The 15,799-nt window shown below is 35.5% G+C and overlaps 1 protein-coding gene across 1 annotated transcript; it reads right to left on the bottom strand.

The window, feature by feature from the left end:
- Window positions 1–6,341: 6,341 nt before the first annotated feature.
- Window positions 6,342–13,498, bottom strand: LOC109073517 (receptor activity-modifying protein 1-like). The gene is made up of 6 exons (XM_042722249.1): window positions 13,354–13,498; window positions 11,341–11,405; window positions 11,185–11,242; window positions 8,088–8,117; window positions 7,818–7,986; window positions 6,342–7,723 (listed from the first exon to the last, which is right to left on the bottom strand). The coding sequence occupies exons 1-6, from the start codon at window positions 13,406–13,408 to the stop codon at window positions 7,474–7,476; spliced, it is 627 nt and encodes a 208-aa protein (XP_042578183.1). The 5' UTR covers window positions 13,409–13,498; the 3' UTR covers window positions 6,342–7,473.
- Window positions 13,499–15,799: the final 2,301 nt, after the last annotated feature.

Genomic DNA, 15,799 nt, shown 5'->3' with positions numbered 1-15,799 from the left:
TAAAACTATTTACTCTGTTCTTTTTTGTGGCTCCGGCCCACGTGTTCCGAGGCCACAGTACCACAGACACTCCCTGGAGGAGATGAGACCACCGCAGACATGGCCATACCCCGCTCTCCCTCAGGTTTGCTTCTGTAAACTCCCCCAACCCCACCCTTCCACCCTCCACTCTGCTTTTTAATGGACGGAATGTTTTGCAGCAAATAAGGAATGTGAGTAGCTGTTTACAGGTGGCTCTAATGGCATTTTGTGTGGGGTTCAGTGGGGCTGCAGTTATTCCTGACAGAAAGTTATTTATTTATTTGTTTGTTTGTCTCAAAATATAAGACTTTGAGTATGATATCAGATTTTTTTTTTGGTTTTGTTAACTGAACATTGATGGAGCAACAAAATTTAATCTAAAAATATAATTAAAGGAAGTTTTTAAAAAATTCATGTAAAAACAAAGCCAGCAAGAAGTGCCTTTTAACGCAAGTGTGGAGGACACCGGGTGGTAACTCAAGAAAGTACCAAAGTGGGTTAGCATACACAATTGAATTGTATTGGTTTCATGCTATCCAAATATTCACCACACTGTGTTTTTGCTGCAAAGTAAACATATATTTAATGCTGTCCATGCTCTACTTTCTTTTACCATGCAAATGGTTGCATTTTATTTTTTTCATTTAGCATTTTTTAATTTATAATTTTTTTTCAGAACAGACCTGTTTTTCTTTTTAGAAATCTTTTTAACTCTTGTTATCCTTCACTTATTTCTGCCAGGGGTCAGATCAATAGAAGGAGTCAAGGACAAGCAGATTAAACTGGTATGCTGTTCTATGTGCTTACTTAATTTTCATGTCCAGCTGTTAAAGTCTTTCTCTGTGCTGATTTTAAATTTGCTATTGTTTGGATTTATTTTCAACTATTAGAAGCTCTAAAGATTACAAGATTAATCTCACTTGTGACTAAATCCCATTTTCAAATCCCATCACCCCCTATTTTTTGTGGCAAAAAGGCATAGTAGTCAAGTTAATTCAAGTCACTTTTATTTATATAGCACTTAATACAATCCTGATTGTATCAAATATACTTTACAGTGTCAAACAGGAAAATAGTTTGTTTATAATGCAAGAAGACTACAACAAAGAGTAATTTTTCCAGCTAAAGTCAGTTCATTGATGATTCAGTGATGTCATCATCCAGTTCAGCTCTCTTCCAAAAGTGTCTATGCAATCAGTCAAGAGTCCCCAACTAAGCAAGCTAAAGGCAACAGTAGCAAGAAACCAAAACTCCATCGGTGAGAGAAATGAATAGTAGAGAATTTAAAAAGGGGATTCTCCTTTTGGGAGAATTATGCTTTAATGAAACATTGTGTCCGACACCCATCCACTTTAAACTATTCCCTCATTCCTGTACATATGGTGGAATTATGACATAAGCATCTCTCTTTATTTTTCATTCAACTCCGACTAGACTATAGACAGTCATCAAAACAAACATAAGGATGTTAATGGTATGTCTGAAAATTTTTCATTTATAAGAAATGAGAACAGTGGTCTTTTTGATTGGTAGTAACATTTAATATTCATCTGAACATGGAGATGTGGAGGGAACAACCACAAAAACATTTAATTTGCAATGGAACTTTACAGCTCATGAGTGTTTTTACAGTGAAACACTGCTCACTATTTCTGTCTTCATTAATGGTTGCTGTCCCAACCTGTTTCCACACTTGATGAAAGGTCGTTGCACATGACAGTGGAATTTTTCTAGAATAACTATTTTCGCAAAGAGAACTGCAATCAATTTCAGAATGTGATGGATTTATAGGCTTATTTTTGTAATCAATTTAATATTTGTGATCTGAAACATCAAAATATGCATATGTATCTAAATCTGTTATCAGATTTCTTAAACTACTTGTAAAAGTTTGTGGCAAAACCCTAATTACACAACTGACTATTGCCATCGAGACAGGAATAATTTACAAGCATCTGCCTTTTTTAGCTCCTCTGTCTGATAATGCTGAGGATAGACAAACATAGATTGCAATGCAATGTTGCACAACCTCATTAAAATATTTCTTACCATAAACCTAAAACATGTCTGGATGACACTTGGAGACTGTTGTATGCTTGTTAGTTGAATGTTTTAACATGCGGTCTCAGGATGCTTGCTTTGAACACCTCATCACTGAACATGCCTACAGAACAGAGGACAGTAACTTCACTTCAAGCCTGAGTATAAATGCAATATAAATATTCCTAATGCATTAATAGCTTATAATACATCAGAAATATCATTTGTATGTTCTTGTGAATAATTGTAATGATAGTTATTGTAAATTACAAAATAAAAAGCGGCCTCCACCAGACGGACTAGGAGCAGCAGCCATGCAGTGGTAAACCAGACGCAGATCACCTACACTTCCTCTGGTTTCTCGTACTGCAGCAAACACAGCCTAGTCAAAATAATAGCATAAGTTTCTGTTTGAGTTTTCAGATTGCAGCAATTGCTGCAAGTGTAATACTGCGGGTTCAATAAACAAGGGATTAATTGGTATTGAGTTCAGGCAAAATTTGGCCAGTACGATATTTTTATACACCAATGAAAATTGCACTGCATTCCACTGATGATTTTGTAGAGTTAAACATTTTTGCTGAATTTTTTTTGTAAAAATCTTGCTCTGACCAAAGTGACTTGAACGCACTTGACTTCAAAATTATGACATCCCAACTTGTAAATACAAACTTCTCAAGAGGGTTTGAATGCACCATTTGCAGCATAATAAAAACTTGAATATATATTCTTTAGATTTGTCAGAGTGATAACAAATAGTATCTTTCAAGCTAAAATATTGTGCAAAGATAGGGGGTTTGTTTAAATGGGAATACAAGTCAACCCAAAACTTCTGAACAAATTCACAAGAATAGAATAAATGTATTAAGGTTTCATCTTCGTTGCTACAAAATGTGCGGGTACTAGGAATATCAACATATTTGGAAACAGTTGAGTTAACAGGATATATTTTATGCAGTATTTTAAAGTGGACTTCTTTGGTCTTATTAGGAAAAAAATATTTAATAGGCAACAACCACATTCTTCTCCAATCTATATTATTAATTAAGGCAGCCCAATGGGATCTGCCTGTGCAGTTTGTTTTCTTATGCTCTCACATCACAAAAATGGGTAGACATATTGTGTAACACTATGACTGTCAACAAACAGTTCCTAGCATGCCATTGGTGAAAGACATTTTTACTATGTGACATCCCACCCTCCCGCTCTGACCACTGCTGCCTGTCTGAAACCACAACGCCATGGTCAGTGTCCAAATGAAAATCACTGGCTCACCTCAGGTCAGACCACATTTCACATCAGCAGAGCCGACAACACTCTTGGCCTCTCTGTGAGTAATTGCTTGTATCAATAACTCTGTCTAGTCTGACAGAGTAAAACACTGAACTCTTGAAATCCCTTAAACACCTTGATCTGATACATTTAATTTAATAACAGCAATTTTAGTGTGTCACAGTGATGGTTGTGCATTGTTAACAGTTGATGTGTTGAGGGGTAGGGGGATATGCTATGCACTTCTAAATATAAATGAATAAATAAGTTATAATTGGCTGTGTATTTTTGTCTTATTTAAAAAGTGAAAAACGAACAAAAATAATATAGAGCCTTGACAAAACACTAAGAAGCAAATACAATTTCTTGGATGAAAACAAAGCATTTCAAAAGTATTGCTGCCATCTATTGGTGTAAACATCAATAGCTACATCTCACAGAATTTAATGACTTACAAACCAGACCTACCATATGCCCCAACCTCTTCAAACTGCTGTGTGTGTGCACTTGGATGGGTTAAATGCAGAGCACCAATTCCGAGTATGGGTTACCATACTTGGCTGTATGTCACATCACTTTATAAATCTTGCACTGACAGTCTGAGGTTTGGTTTTGGTTTCATTTCTTTGAAGAATTTAACTGTTTTACTCTAGTGCAGTCTGATTTAACAATACAAACTAAAGTTGCAAGTATTTTTTTTTAAAGGCTTTGCCAACATGGGAACACAAGGGGAAAAGGATGAGAATTCCTTCAGGAAGTGTCTCTAAGCTTTCTTTTGATTATTATGTAACTTGAGCCTTTTATGTGCTTATGTGCTTTTTCTTTTCTTTCATTATAAGTATGTCATTCGATCGAAAGTTTCATCTTTTGTTGGAAATGGAGCAACAGGTGAATAATATACTAAGCTAGTACATAAATTATACTCAAGTAGAAGCATAAGTATCCAATGAAAAGACTAATTAAGTTATGAACAATGTATTACAATAGGGATTTTTTTCCCCATTATATCCACACATGCAGGAAGTGTGTCAAAATCTTGCTGTATTTATTTTATTTTTTTTTAATAAACTAATTAAAATGCACTTTGTTGTAACAGTACCCTTGTACAGTGATGGTATCATATAGAATATATTACTATATACTTATCTGAAAAAATTTAAACACAACTCACCACCGTGTTTCTGTCCATTTGGTAAATATCATCATCTGTCCATATCATCATCCTTATCATAATAAAAATATAAATAAGCAAATAAATAAATTAATTTATGATTTGGAATTATCATAATTTTGGATTCAGTAGAAGTTCAGTCAGCAGCTCTACTGTGTCTTTGTCTAAATTGACTTTGTTCTATTTCTTTTATTTTTCAGTTAAAGGAGTGCATGTGCAGTTTTGGGTATGTCATTAATATTTTTCCTTCCATTAATCTGCACAACCAAAGAATATTTCTCACCCAGAACATTGTTTCTTTGTCGGAATGTTAGGTGACACTGCAAAAGATGGTCAGAAGAGATTCAACAGGAATCCAGTGCTGGAGACTCACTTGTAGCATTTACATATACATGCTATGAAAGCCTGCTAAAGTGAAAATGCATTGATCTCTTTTGCCACCAGTCTTTGATAAGAACCTCAATTCATTCTACATTCTACTCTTTTAGACTGTCTTGCATTTTATGAACATCAAACTGAAGACAAATCATCTATTATTTTGGTTGAACCTTGTACCATCAATGACAAAGAGAGCGCAACAGAAAATAAATAAAATCAGGAAAGAACAGCATAAAATACTCCCTAACTATAACACGAAAGACATGCACAAGGAAATAAGAGCACAACGTAATAGTTTAATTATAGTAATAAATATTGATCTCCAGCTTTTGACTAACTTAACCACAGGGTGGCAGCAATATCACATGAAACCTTTCAACAATCCGTTCCCTTTCTGTCAGTCAAGTACATGAAGGAATGAAAAATGTTTTTATATTTAAAAAAAAGGTTTGAAATAGAAACATTAATAACTAAAATAGTATCCATAACTTCAACCCAGCACATTCAAATGTGACTGAAAAGTGTATTTGGAAACGCGTTCAATTTAAGTTCATTTTTATATAGGCTAATGGATCCGTAATGTTAATTCCGTATGTAATAGCTTTAACGGAATAAAACGGGTCTGTCAGAAGCTTGTGAGTAGTGCTGTACAATGCAACTGTAAGATCTTAATAGAACAAATCGCTGGCTAGGGGAGGGTACAGATGTGGATCTGGGTTTTGGATCAGTGCCGGGGATCTGACAGTGAGATCTGGCAGTAATGAAGCCATGGAGCATCTGGCCGGCTGGCTGAACGGTTCAGATGTGAGGTGTGTCCTCTCCCGTGGGACCTGTTAGAGTGACGCCGGATTGGATGAGCTGTTGGAGTAGGGCGGGGCTTATGGAAAGCCTAACCTGAGCCGGAGGAGGACGAGGAGGAGAGCCGAAGAACGAGACAAAGGAGGGTGATTGCTCTCTTTCCCACCACACCCTGCCAAACCGAGTCCCCGACAAGCGAATAATGTTTCACTGAAGACTTTGAGTGTGTGTTTTAAAGTGGATTCGACGCACATCTACAAAATGCTGTAAAGAGTAATCTTAAACTAGTTTAAAGGAGGTTTTGCATAGCTGGCCAGGCTGGGAGACTATCTTAAACCAGTTCAGGATAGTTTAAGCTTTTTTTCCCAGCAGTGATTTAATCTGAATTTCAGTGTTTCATGCTATAAACAAATAATGCCTTGTATTTAAATTGACTTTAACATAGCTCACTGGAACAAACTGTACTTATTCAAGCATTTTCCACTCCAGGACTCCAACATCCACCCTTCTGTCTGAACAAATGTGAGAGGAATTCTGAGCTTGAATATTTGAGCTCTGTCACAGATGAACAAGTAACACCTGGTTACCTTTTCTGTTTACAGGCAGCACAAAACATGACTTATTCTTAATGCAGAAAATTTCAAAACAAGGACAATTTTACTAAAATCACAATGTGGTTTAATATTTAATTATATAAAAACATGTCCAATCAAAGTAGGAGGTGAAGTATTAAAGTATAAAACTGTTTGCAGGCTCTTAAAGTGAGAACAAAGAGAACAATATGCAAACATACACTTGAAAAAAGTTCTCAGTTTTCTCTTATAAGACTCATCCTTCATAACCAATTACTGAAATTATTAATTATATATAAAAAAACAAACAAACAAACACAAACTAATGCAATCTCTTTCATGTGACTACATTGATACAGTAATTATATTGTAAGCAAAGTACAATGCAGTTCTGTGTGAGGGGCACAGTCAAATTAAAATGAACATTTGCTGACATTCCCTTCCCTCTTAAATCTTTTCTTTTCAGAGACATGTGCATGTCATTAACTTACATAAATAAACAGATATTTAATAAGCTGCCTATTGAAATGGGTGACTTTCAGTCGGCTTTGTTTTGTCGTGCATTCAGATTGATTCATTTATGCTTAATTTCTCAATAGCTGTCATAATAAATTTAAAAAGTCAATCGTTATGACTTGTGTCACAATAGAAATGAAATCACAAAGACATTATTCTCAGCTAAACAGCTCTTGTCACTTAACTAACAACAAAATCTGCATTAAAACATGGGTTAATGATTTCTTACAGTGCATAAAGTGGACACTCAAATTAGTTTGTGATTTTGCATTGTTGTTCTGTACATCTGGTTATGTACACAATTCGTCTGAATGCTTCAAATGAACCTTTTTTTCCATTGCCATTTCACATTTCAATGGATTATGTATTTACATCCTGAAGACAACAAAACCTATATGTGCAGTTTGGAGATAATAATGCTGTGAAATATCTGTACTGCACATTAGCTGTAAGTTAATGATAAATACATACAACTATAACCAACAATTATTCCACTGAAGTACAGTAACATTTTCCAGTCAGAGGTCACCCCTAGAACAAATGCTTATCCTCCATCCTGGTTAAGTCGAACCTGGAGACCGCCAGGTGCACATTCACTGGGGAGTGTTGGGCCAGGACATTATCCCAGGGTGGGATACCCTCCTGAATGAATAAGAAACAGAGCAGAAGGAGGCATACAAAATCTTCTTGCACCTGGAATCTTCTCTAGGACCTCCTGTCTCCATTCTTAGTCTTGAGAACAACTAGGACCACCATAACAGGGATTAGGCATATGGGGGTCATGACAAGGGCAAGGATGATGCTGGGAGGGGGGTCCTTCAGTGCCTCTGTGGGGCATTCTTGAAAATAGGTGGTGTGGATATCTACAAATAAGTTTTCAACCAACTGATTCGGCCAGGGAATCAGCAGACAGTCAGCAACAGACTCCGTACACACAGTGAAATTGTTGTATGCACTGCCAGAGAGACATACGGAAAAAGAGAGTCAACAATTGCTATCAAACACATACAGTATTATATAGTATTTGATAAGGAATCCTTAGAATATACCTTTTTATTTTTTCCAGTGAACACCAGTCGTTACTGTTCATGGACAGCATAGCATCATCAAAATGAACTTGACACCATTGCACCAGCAGTTCATAGCATTCTTGGGTTCTCCAGGAATTGTTCACACAAAGTATACAGTATGTGTCACAGGTGCTCATGTTAGCACAGCCTATGATGTAAACGAAATGAAATAAATAATGAACTTTGACATAAGTCAAGCAGTCAAGCATATACCTACAGTAATTATCTTAGCTTAGCTCATTAACTTACCAAATGTTCCTCTATCTCCATAGCCAGGATCTAAAAAATGTAAATAAATGCATACATAAAATATACACATGTAAACATATGCAAAATGTGCATATAATATGTCCAAACATGCAGCAATGAGACCCACTGCCTTTGGTTAATAGAAATAATAACAATTATAATAAATATATAATAAATAGAACTTGCTTCAGTAAAAAGGACAAAAAATGATAACATATTCATATTAGACTATAGATCGTTTGTGAACATGTTGTCATCTGCATCCTTGAAAGCACAGATTTGTCATGCACTGTATAGGCTACAGTGTCTAATTCAAGTTAAATAAAAGCTGAAGTTGTCTATCGACGCACACACACACACACACTTACCACAGAGAACAGACAGAAAGACGCCAAAGAAGCTGAACGATACCCTCATATCAGAGCAAACGAGCGCTGGCGAGCTGCTCTCAACCCGCCGCTGAATGTTCCTGAACTTTTACACCGAAGAACGCTAGGCATAACAGGAAACGCGACGGGTGGAAGCGTGATGCGCCGTCACCACATGTGGAATCACGGTTACCAGATGTTCAGAGAGCTGCTGACCGAGAACGCTTTAATTTTCCCACGTAATAGTGCTCCACCCCCCACCTCCCTCCCTCTCTCTCTCACACTCACTCACTCACTCACTCAGTCTTTAACAGAAAAAAAAGCAAAATAAAAAATAACGCGCCATAAATACAATCCATTAATTTGACTTAGGCTAAAATATTAAACAAACACGTGTATTTACAAAAAGTGTATGAGATTCATGTGAGCAATAAGTTTCACTTCGGACTACATTATCACTGGAAGTTTTGCACTGTCGATTTATAGGACAACAATGTACTAAAAGCAGAAAAGTTTTGCGTTCACGTTTCTGAAAATATACAGACGACACATTGTCAAAACAAAGTTCGCGTCAATGAAAATGACTAAAAACAGCGTGTCACTTTGTAAACGGAAGCACATAACATGCATGCACATGACGCTTTCACAAATTCACATTTTTTTGTAGTTTACACAGAGACGATAATCGCATTGTTTTCAAAAAATAATTTGAAACCAGTTTTCAAAAGTTTGTGTTTTCAGGCCCCCAAAGGGAGTCATGTAGGCCCCCTTTACAGGTTACTGGTCCCTTAGGGACACAATTTATGACAATGGTGTCACACACATGTGTAGTACATGTTCAGGCATGTGCAAGTTCTTCACAGCATTTTTAGTCATTTCATCAGATCCGTGTCAACAGATCGTTTTGACAATGTTTTCGTCCATACACAAAACTTTTCAAACACACGAAGGAAAAACCTTCCTGTTTTTATACATCATTGTCATGTAAACGTACCCTTAGTAGAGGTGTTGCAGTGAGTAGTAGTGGAAATGTCTAATTATTTTAGTAGTACAAAGAATGCATGTTTGAGAAAAGTTAACCAAGCTTCACAAAAGTCATTCAGTATTTTTGTTTAAATGGAACCGTTTCTGCATAAGAACCAGTTCTCAGTTCTAGACCTGACTCTTGATATTGTAAAGCACTGTTGTGTTTAAAGATTGCTGTTTCCCTGAGGCACGGATCTTTTCTGGGCTGAGCACACCCAGGCCAGATGCACATCTGCAAACGGGTCTTCCCCTTGAAAAAACACTCCATTTCTCTCAGGTTAATGCCTCGTCGGCTCAGTGGTTCTGATTTATTTGCGTTTTTCGCATCTGTTTCCAAACAGGAAACATTAGTGAACATTTAGGGGGAGAGCCGGGCGGGTTGATGGAATGGACACTTTTAAGAATAACTGGGTCCTATTAAATAGATTGAGTTGAGTGAAACGATATAATCAGAGTTTGCCATCTGTGCTTGAAGGGCTGCACTTTTGGTTTGAGCCCAGCTGTGATTGAAACAAACTCTCAGCTCACTCACTTCAAAGGAAGAGAAAGAAGTGAATCCAGGGGCCAGGGAGGACTGGAACAGTTTATGTAACACTTCTAGGCTTGTGGATCTCATGTTGACCAAGTGAGATTGTCTGCAACCAGTACCAATAGATTATGTCTACAAAATAGCATTTATTGTAGTATTCATGTTTTAAAAAGTTTGGATTTAAAAAAAAATATATATATATATATATATATATATATTTTTTTTTTCCCGTAAATCTCAATCTGTAAAGACAGATGAGTTTCAGAACTCAAAACTTCGTCTTATAGAGTCAGGTTAGAAGCCATATTGAATGTAACATTAAAGAAAACAAGGCTATAAGGGATAGACTTAAAGTCAATAGGACACACTTTGTAAAGGCCCCAGGTCATATAATTTTTGCCAACTCACAACTTTCAATGAAATTTTTGTTACTTTATTTATTTTGGAAATGCGCTTCGTTAGCTGACGTAACAGTATATTAAAGTACAATCCACTGAACACACTTTAATCCCTCACAGCCTCGTTTCATGGCATTACCCTGATTAATGTCCATACCCCTGAAGAGAGATCAACCAATCAAATAAGTCTTTACCATTAAGAACTCTCTCTACAATATCAAACATCCTATATATTTTAAACAATAGTTTTGTAATGAACATCACATAAATTGTAATATTATATGTATTCAACAAATATATGTGTGTGTTGTATAAACATGTTTTATAGGTAGCATGGCATATGTGTTATTAAACTTCATATATTTGAACAATGCAGACTTTGTTTCTGTTTTTGGCTCCTAACAACAGGCCAGTCTAAATTTCCCCAGTGCCCATGTGTTTATTCAAATCTCAAACTGAAGCAGTTGGTTTATTCGTTGTTCCAGAGACTCTCCCATGCATATAAATATTAGAAGAAAGAGTGATCGAAAGTGTCAACAAAATCTTTCACCACAATGTAGAATTGCAATACAATATTCTGTTCACCATTATCAACAACTTTGTAGCAGTAACCTTTCAAAGCACTGATTGTCTGCTATTCATTGTTGATGTGCTCAGTGAGCACTCAATTGAATCCATACACCAAAAACAACCTCACAGTAGGGTTTATTTGGACAAAAAATAAAAAAATAAAATAGCAGACATGTCTATCATATTTACACAGCTGTATCACTCACCTGCTCTGGTGTATGCAGTGGTTTGTACTTCTGTCGGCATGGTTGATGCAGTCTGTCTCTAGAGCACGGAAGAAAAATAAATATTCATGAGATACAGAGGATATTTTACAAAAATACATTTTAGAGCAAATAGAAATCAATCTTAACACAACTTACCACAGTTTGTCTCTGTTCATCTGGTACCAGGGTCTGCAGAGTTGAGACCATTAGACAAAGACAGACTATCATAAAAATAAAAATGGTGGATTACACACATGAATCACACTTCTATTCAGAAACACACTTATTTGTCATTATAAGACAGCAAATTCCAGCAGTTAGGGGAAAACTGACAGACAGAAAGATTCAGGAAGGGAGGAGATGGAGAGAGAGAGATGCATGGAACATCCTCCCTTTGTCCTGACCAGTTGGATCATGACAGTCATTTCCTCAGAAACTTTCCAATTTATCTATATCCATTTAGTAATTTAACGCATCATTTTAAGGAAGTCAGCAGTATAATTTACATGACATCCCATCATATCATATCTTCTTGATGGTCATGAAGGTGAAAAAGTTTATATTATATTATATTATAAATGTATTATTATATTATAAATGTATTATATTATATTATATTATATTATATTATATTATATTATATTATATTATATAAGTGACCTTGGACTACAAAACCAATCATAAGGGTAATTTTTTTTAAATTGAGATCTATACATCATATGAAAGATTCAGATTCAGATTCAGATATCTTTATTAGTCCCCAAGGGGGCAATTCAGTTATACAGCAAACCCATCCAATAAGGGTTAAATTAGAATTATTAGCACACAATAAATATAAGAATTATAAAGTTAAAAAATGTATACAAACGATACACCCTGACACACACATACAGCACAACACACACATTCACCTGCCAGTGACAGAACAAAGCAGTGGAATACAAGAGCCATTTATGTAGTTATGAGTTCTCATTCAAGAATCTTATAGCAGAGGGAAGGAATGAGTTTGCATATCGATTCGTTTTCCGTGTTGGCACATAATACCGCCGACCTGACTGCATGAGAACAAATCCAAACCTGAGCACATGATCTGGTTGGCACAGTATTCTATCTGCTTTTTGGACCATTTTTTTTTTCCAGAGAGAACAGAGATCATTTAATTGGGTGCCAGTAATTTTTGAGCATACTTTAACAATGTCGCTCAAACTCTTTTTGTCTTTCACAGCTAAACCATTAAACCAACCCAAGAAAGAAAAAGTTAATAGACTCTCAATGAATGCCTGATAGAATGTACATAAAATTCTTTTACAGACCCCAAAGGAGTTCAGCTTCCTCAGTAGGTATATTCTTTGGTTTGCTCGCTTAATAATGCTATCAGTGTTCTCTCTGAAATTCAATTGTGAGTCAAATACTGTGCCCAAATACTTGTATGTTTGAACCACTTGAACACCTTCGTTGTGTATTACACTCAGTTTTGGTTCGTCACTAACCTTCCTAAAATCTATTATTAATTCTTTGGTCTTTGACACATTTAAGTCAAGGAGACTGTCGTCGCGTAAATAAGCTTTCCACTGATTTATGGTTTGTTATGATAGGACAATATTTGGCCGAGATACAACTATTTGAAAATCTGGAATCTGAGGGTGCAAAAAAATCTAAATATTGAGAAAATCGCCTTTAAAATTTTCCAAATGAAGTCCTAAGCAATGCATATTACTAATGATAATACATTTTTGATATATTTACGGTAGGAAATTCACAAAATATCTTCATGGAACATGATCTTTACTTAATATCCTAATGATTTTTGGCATGAAAGAAAAATCGATCATTTTGACCCATGCAATGTATTTTTGGCTATTGCTACAAATATACTCATGCGACTTATGACTGGTTTGTGGTCCATTATAGTATTTAATAGATGATAATAGAATTATTAATAGATTATTATTTAGATTTTAATTCAATTATGGAACTTAAATTAGTATTCAGAATCAGAATTAATATTCTCAATGATCAATTAGAAAATGTACAAATATAATTAAAAAAATATTGAAGATAGTTAATAGAGTGAGTTTTTATTCGGTCTAAGCGCAAATACAAGCATTTTCTTTTTAAGTTTCAAGCACACTAAACCAAACTTTTATTCTAAAGGTTTCGGATACTCACCCCAAAACAGAAGAGTCCCTACTGGTTTTGAAGCAGATATAGATATGTGTGCCATTACGCTTTAATCCTGTGGTAGTTCTATTTGTCTGTCCTCCTCAGCTTGCAAAAATGTATGAACTCTTCAACAGGAAGATTCTATTAAAACAACAGGATGTGCTCATTTCCTTAAAGGGGTGGTGGAGTCACAAATGGAGAGACATTACAGATAGGGCGGGCTGTCTAATACTGTATATCCCAATGTTGCCATCTATCTATCTATCTATCTATCTATCTATCTATCTATCTATCTATCTATCTATCTATCTATCTATCTATCTATCTATCTATCTATCTATGTCTATCTATCTGTCTGTCTGTCTGTCTGTCTGTCTGTCTGTCGTATTGTTGTATTCAATCTTTTGTATTTGCATCTAAGGATTTTTTTAAGTATTGCTGTGTGTTTTAATAATTCCTGATTGTTCAAATTATTAATAATGATTATTTTAATGTCTGCCAAACATTTCTGGCTCTGACAAACGTCAACTGATGCATATATACTATAGTAAATTATGAGGAACACATAGAAAAGCTGTGTGTTTGTCACTGCACACCTTTGTTTATCAGCACTTTTGTTGTATGTTTTTTTTTTCTCTAACACTCAATCATTGTGAGTAAGAGCGTCTGAATGGATCGGAAACTTTTTTTTTTTTTTAAATCAACAACATTTTGCTTTTAGTTTGGCTCATTTGTTTATTATGTAGAGTAGTGTATATATATGATGTGATGTATGATGTTTTGGTAGAAGACCAACTGGCAAATACTCAGAACTGAGGAAACAGTTCTACTATTCAGGATGTTTTACATATTTAACTTATTAATTCCATTATAAAATATTTATTATCAATTATGTATAATCCCAATATAGGGTGCATTCAAAATCCAAATTGAAAATCCCAAACTTGCATGTTTTTCTGCATGGACAACCAAATTCATATACATGTATAATGTAGAATAATTACATTGTAAATAAGACATTTCTTTAAAATATTACACCAGAACTGGCTTCTGTGGTAGGTCTCAAAGTGTTTATTATCATAGAGTTGAGTAAGCAGGCTCATTCCAAACAGACTGTTTCTTTTCATGTTTCTGGCAGGGATTCTGTTAACCTCATCTGGCTGTACAGGGGGTCTTACCCAAGGTGCTTTGGAAAGTGAACTGTGCTGCAGAGAGGAAGGGAGAGATAAAGACTGATGACAAATCCACCCCCTGAGCATTGGCTCAGAGGAGTGTCTCCCCTCACTATTGACGTACACCGAGCTACACCACTGCCATTGACGCATGTACACTGTGACCACCACTGGCGTGCACTCAGTTCAGCTCAGGAGTGATGCAAGAGCAGAAAGTTTCATTCCCTTAGTTTCTAAACACACACACACACTCTCTCACAGCCACAGATGTGTAAGTCAACGTCATCTGGCGATTCCCCCTCTCTCACTCAGCTGGGTTTGGTCTGGTGCCTGGTGAAGTTCTGAGGACCCAAATTACTTCCACATTTGATTCACATTATTAAGGAGAGGCTTGTTTTCCACCCTTAATTGGTTTGCTCTGTTTGTAAAACAGATTAAGTTAGAGAGAAAACACAGGGTTTATTTAGCAGTTTGGTACACTTCAATTTCGCAGAATTGGAGTTCCAAATGGCACAGTAAGTACAATTATATATTTTTGCAGTATTTTACAATGATAAACAACAGAAAAGCTAATTATAATTATGATCACATTAAAAAATTCAGAGGAACACACATGCTGCTCAAGTTTGTGAACAGAAAATCTGCTCAAATCGTCGATAAATGAATGCAATGTGATACTATAGGTCAGTGGTTTTCATACTGTGGGTCACGACCTATAGTCTGATTCATGAATCAAATGACTCTTTTAAGTCATTTGAATCACAGTCTCAGGAGTTAAGTCTGAATCCCTTAGACAAAGAATGAATTAACTGAATCCATCAGTTTGGGCTCTGAATGTTACTCAGCTTCCATGTCAGTCTCTCTGTTAATAATAATTTAATCTGAAATTAATTTGGTCATCGTTTGTTTGTTGTTATTTTCTTCTGATAAAAGTTTTAAGTGAGACCTACATTTAAAAAAATAAAAATAAAGGTTCTTTACTGGAATCTTTCCATTGTACAAATTTTTATATTTTAGCTGAAAAGGGTTCTTATTAGAAACTATTAGAAAGTGTTGTTTTAAGAAAGAGAACTGTTTGCTGAAAGTCTGATTTGGGGGATGGTGATGCCATATGATACTTATATGGCATCACTGTGAAAACCCCCTTTTGGAATCTTTATTTTTAAGAATGTAACATGTTCACTGAGGAAAGAAAATAACTAGAAGGATATGAATCACATTATAATATGATATATGTAAAATATGTTTTTTTCATATTCAATTATCATTCTTATACAGAA

This window comes from Cyprinus carpio, chromosome A3 (genome assembly GCF_018340385.1).
Source record: "Cyprinus carpio isolate SPL01 chromosome A3, ASM1834038v1, whole genome shotgun sequence".
NCBI lineage: Eukaryota > Metazoa > Chordata > Actinopteri > Cypriniformes > Cyprinidae > Cyprinus > Cyprinus carpio.
The sequence above is the reverse complement of the archived record's forward strand: the minus strand, read 5'-3'. Positions and strand labels throughout refer to the sequence as shown.